Here is a 5,466-nt window from a genome sequence, read left to right on the forward strand (position 1 = left end):
GGGTGCACTAAACCTATGAATCAGTCCAACCAATGCTGGTCAAGCTGATCCCCCTATACAAACAACTCTATAAAAAGTATACATAACGGTGCAAAATCGGAAAAGCGTAGGTTCGTGTTTCTAAGAAAAAAAACACCAACAAATTTCGTCTCGTGAGCTTGCCTTGAAAAGTTACTCAGTACAAGCAAATAAAACCACTAAAATAGTTTGTTTCTAACAAAATCTTGTTCATAGTACTTTAGCTATTAGCATAATTTCAAGATATAGAAGAATCCGTCTACAAATTTTTTTTATAAATTACACTAAGTATGTCCAGTCATACACTCTTAATTAAAGTATGACCGGTCAGACTTAGTGCAGTTTGTAAAAGTTTGTAAATATAATCTTCCCCTAGCTCATTAGGTTGAAAGTTGTTCAATATTTTCACCAATCCACTGAAACATTGCAAAGTTTTTAAACTTTGATTTACATAAATAACCCCAGGGATATAGCATGCAAAAGGTGCACCATTACACAAAATGAAGTGTTAGTTAAATTAAAATCACATGCCATCCGAATGTGATAGAAGATCTATACACAAAAAATCTTAATACCCTCCACCTCATTTTCTGTACACTTTTATTCAGTGGTGAGACCTCAGAGGTTCACCCGGGACAAAAAAAAAATGTAACAGAATAATATCCAATGTTGTTTGACCCTTTTGTTGATTCATTTACAATTGGAAAAGGCTTGTGTAACTCTTAACAACATTGATCTACACTACACCATACATTAACTGTGACTATAATTAAAATATAAAAAAATCACAACTGTAGAAGGGTGACGATGGAGGGAGAAATGAACAAATTTCAGAAATCTGTAATTCCTTTAAGCAACAAAAAACCCTCCAACTAGTGTCCTTTGGTGGCCATTCTGGGTATGGATTATCAATATGCTGGTTAGTGCTGTCATCTCCTTAATCTGACTGCAATTTGAATATTCAGCTTCAAAACTAAACACTTAATTGTCCTCTACAAAAACTCTGAAGACGAAATCGCGAAACCGTCTTGAGTATAGCCTTGGATCAACAGCAGAGATTGAGGTTGGATCATATTGGAATGATTTGTAAGCATGTTCAAGCTTTTTACTAATATCATAGTCTTGTAATATGTCTATTATACCAAAAAAGATGACGATCTCATATAACTCCCCTGTTGGTTCTCCAACAAGCTGAGGAGTGTCACAAACACTTTTTCGCATAGTCGATTCAGCCCGCGCTGGCATGTTTATACCTAACTGAATCAACCTGAAACATGAAACAAAATACAGTGTTAGAGAAGTATAAAACCATTAATGTAGCCTCACCCAACAGCTTAAGCTTTTGAGTTTAATTGGTTCTTTACATGCAAATATGAAGAGAATCAAGGTATGATAGTGAAAGCTTCAGTATTGGTGCAAAATCAGCATTTATGCAGGTTTTAGGTGGAAAAAAAAGGTGTGAAGAAAATGTGAAGTAAAAGTATCAACAATGCATTCAGAAGCAATGCATGATATAATGGAAAGTAAACTGTCACATCTGAGTTAATTAGGATTGCTACATGTGTGATGCATCACCAAAATAGTATCAAAGCTAGATTTATTAAAAACTTGAAACTTTTCCCATGATGTGTTGATAGACTTATACCGACTAGGATCTGTTACAAGATGATCAACATCCACCCCAGAAAGACGAGGGGCTCCATCATCAATGTTGCCATTACCTGCAATACAAGTTCATGCATTCAGAAAAAATTCTTTTTGCAAGTAAAATTAAGAAAATCCATCTCAGACAAGATATTACTAACCAGTTGGGGTTTGGACACCTGAACTGCGACCCGAAGGTGTAATGTTGTCACTACATGATACTCCTCGAAAGTGAAGACCTACCAGCATACTGTAATCCATAATCCTCTCTTGTTCAAGAAAGTCACAGTCCCTATCCACTTGCCTGCAAGAAGGAATGTTAGAAAATATAACCAGGTTTTATTGACATAGCAGCTAATAAAATGTGCTTGATGAAACAAAAACTAGTATAGTGCAGTGTCCTACATGTTACACACACAGAGTACCTGCAGAATTCTTGAAACCAAGACTTTCGCAACCGGAATATATAATTTAGGTCAAGGTCCTTAAGTGTTGTTGTAGGCTCTATTTCTGACTCAGGTTTATCAGTTGTGCGACCAAAGGTTGAACCTTTTAAGTCAAAACGCCTATGGATGGGATATTGTGAACAGAATAGATTTCCCATGATGACAAATCGAACCTGAAATTTTTATCAAGTGAAGTCAAGTATAAATGTTTTTTTGTCAAAGCACAAGTTTATACAAACCTCAGCATTACCTTCTTTTGTGCAGCTCCTGTTAGTCTAACACAATGGAGGCCAAAGAACTTGGTGACTAGAGTGTTCTCAAAAGCCCGAACATGTTTGTAGTAACCAGGTAGCATTCTCAAGAAAACCTGCAACCATTTTATGTAGTTTTGGATGAAATAATTTTCAGTAGATAAATAAAATAAACTCTATTATGAAGCAGCAATTGAAAACTATCATACCAAAGTGACCTTGTTGCAAATGGCAACCAACTAAGTTTGAAATAGATTTTCTTAATATATAGTAGTTGTTGTTCTTTAGGATTATTCCATTACTGCTTGAACTTTCTAATTCTTGACAAGCAAGGTGATAATAGTGTATGGTTAGGAGAATTACAAAACCTCAAAGCATATATTATATCTAGCCAACTAAAGGGGAACTCACTTTTGTTTCTGATTTCTTCATGGTCTTTATCATGTATCGGTCATCATTGGTCAAATAAAAAAAACTTCCACTTTTTCCAGGGGATGAGAGCTCCCGAAGGGCTTCATCCCCACATAATGATATCATGTAATCAGCTGGATCTACCTTGAACAATTTTCTGAGAGCCCTGCAAATACAAATGCAATGACCCATCAGGATCTGTGAATTTGGATAAACAAATAAAGTTCTAATAGTCAGAGACTCTTGCAAATACAAATCTTCATGTTATTCCTAGAAGACCTTCATAAAAGCATGTCAAAAGAATGTTATAAATTATCAAGATAACACACGTTAGCAGATTCTGATACAAAAACATGGTTAACCAAATGAACAAATCAAATTTCCGTGGAATAAAACACAGAAAAAAAGAACCATTTAGTCTTGAGATTTTGTTCGAAAGCTTACCTGAACACTACAGGGCAGTAGTCTTTCCATCTAAACTCGCAAGATGGGTGAGGTGGCGTGTGCTTCGATCCTTCTGGTGGGAATTTAGTCCATACTTTTTCTTTGGGATCAAATGCAGAAGACTTCAAATCAAGAGATGTACTTGGAGCAGGTCTTCCAACAGCGTGTCTGTGCTGCCACAAGAAATTAACAACCATGCAGTTAAAATTAGAATCATGGAAGGAAATATGATTTTCCAGAATGCCATATTCATCATTGCCCCATTGGATGAAAGACATTTAAAGGAAGCCAATTCCTCACCCTAAAAGATACAAGCTATCAATCTATCACTCAACAGGAAAGAAAAAAGAAATGCTAAATGTTTAACTCGATGAGAGAAGAAAAAGCTGAAATAAACAAGATAAATAAGAGTAAATCCCAGGAAACCAACTATGATCAGTACCTGATACCTAGCTGCAGATTAAGCATGAGCTCATAGTTCTTATGCCCTTTAGATATATTCTCCCCCTGTCTCTTGGGAGCCTTCAATCTCAAATGTGGCACTCTTGGAACAGAATGATCAACCTGAGGACTCCTCCAGCCATCACAAGAATAAGAACCATCTTCAGAACTGTAATTACTAAGCCTTCCATCCACTGAAGGATACCTTGGCCTCCCACTAGCATCAGTTCCCTTCTTAGAAATTGGGCGCTTATCATCATCTAACCCAAGCATGTCCAAAGTCTTCTGTGAAGGATAAATTGACACCTTCTCACAAGGAAAAATATTGCAATCATTCAAGTCCACAGAGTAAAGGTCCTGAGGATCCCATTCCAAATTACCATCAGAAGAACCAGAAGGGTAATAAGTCCCACTTTGCTCCTTTGGATCTAAACTCCATACCCCAACATAGAAACTCCCATCAGCCCACCTGAATGTACCATTTCCTTTAGGCAAACCCTCTTCCCAACAACCATCATACCTATTACCATTGCACCACATCATTGTACCATTCCCATAAAAGGAACCATGCCTCCATTGACCAATGTAATGGTTCCCATTCTTCCATTGGTACCTCCCATGCCCATTCTGCATCCCCTTGCGCCATTCCCCATCATAGAAATCCCCATTAGGATAACTCTGAGTTCCCTGACCATGTCTCAAATCCATCACCCAACAACCTTTGTAGGTGTCCCCAGAAGAACCTATGTAAGTTCCTTTACCATCCATATATCCAATCTTGAAATCACCTTCATAGGTAGCACCACTTGGCCAGCTAAACCTACCCTTCCCGATGATGCTTCCTTTCTGCCATTCACCAACATACATGCACCCATCTATCCACAAATATTTTCCATGACCATGGGGAAAATTGTCAAGCCATTTACCTGTGTAGAAGTCACCATTGAAGAGAATCTTCTCAACCTGGTACACCTCTCCTTGCCTTGGCTCATCATCATCATCAACATGGGCAACAGACATTGGTGTGAAAATGCTTTTTGACCTTTTCTTTGGACCAGCTGATTTCCTAACTGCTGCTTCCCAAACCTTCACAATGCTGGTAAGCTCTTTGTTCATTCTTCTCTAAAGGTTTCAACTTTGTTCCACCCTCTCCCTCACACACCCTCACCTTTGTTTATTCACCTTCACCCATCAATGCCCACATGAAAAATCCCTGTCAATGTATAATCTTCTTCGAAAGCAAAGTTGCAGAAAGCATTTCTGCAGCAAACCCAGGAAGGAGAAGAAACAAACAGAATGAAAATAAAAAAATCAAAACCCAATGCCAAGTTTGTTTCTTTTCCCCAGATTTTCGTTCCTTATTTGGTTTGGTATAATGGGTTGTGTTCAGATTTTGAAAGAAACTTGTCGCTGTTAGATTGACAGGGAAAGCAAAAAGGTTGGTTGGAACCAGTAACTGGCTTTTCTTTTTTTCCCCTTTTTTTTTTGTCTTTGGTTTTTTTGTTTTGGCAAAAATTATTTAATTAATTAATTAATTTATTTTATTAACTTTCTTTTTTCTGCTTTTTGTTTGTTTTCTTTCTTTAGATGGTTTGGACCAAAGAGATTCAACTCATCATTCTAATGATTCCGAAAATGGCTCCTAAAAGTAATAGCAAACTAGACAATTGGAAGAATGAGAGGATCGTGGAGGAGAGGATGTCAATGCCATTCTTAGCAAATTAGTCCTAATTTTAGTTGTCGTTTTTTATATAAAATTTTAAGTTTTGCCTATTAATCATATGATTTTTATTTCATATTTAGGACAAAAT

At 37.0% G+C, this 5,466-nt stretch overlaps 1 protein-coding gene across 1 annotated transcript; it reads right to left on the reverse strand.

The window, feature by feature from the left end:
• Nucleotides 1-999: 999 nt before the first annotated feature.
• LOC133317715 (phosphatidylinositol 4-phosphate 5-kinase 6-like) lies at nucleotides 1,000-4,690 on the reverse strand. Its single transcript, XM_061519598.1, has 8 exons — nucleotides 3,657-4,690; nucleotides 3,215-3,382; nucleotides 2,771-2,936; nucleotides 2,359-2,475; nucleotides 2,088-2,281; nucleotides 1,824-1,966; nucleotides 1,658-1,739; nucleotides 1,000-1,285 (listed from the first exon to the last, which is right to left on the reverse strand). Exons 1-8 carry the CDS (start codon nucleotides 4,673-4,675, stop codon nucleotides 1,000-1,002), a joined length of 2,175 nt encoding a protein of 724 aa, XP_061375582.1. The 5' UTR covers nucleotides 4,676-4,690.
• Between the last annotated feature and the right edge of the window lie 776 nt (nucleotides 4,691-5,466).

The sequence above is a fragment of the Gastrolobium bilobum genome, unplaced genomic scaffold (genome assembly GCF_033153095.1).
Source record: "Gastrolobium bilobum isolate Gb01-03AN ecotype WA unplaced genomic scaffold, APGP_CSIRO_Gbil_v1 utg18935, whole genome shotgun sequence".
Classification (NCBI taxonomy): domain Eukaryota; kingdom Viridiplantae; phylum Streptophyta; class Magnoliopsida; order Fabales; family Fabaceae; genus Gastrolobium; species Gastrolobium bilobum.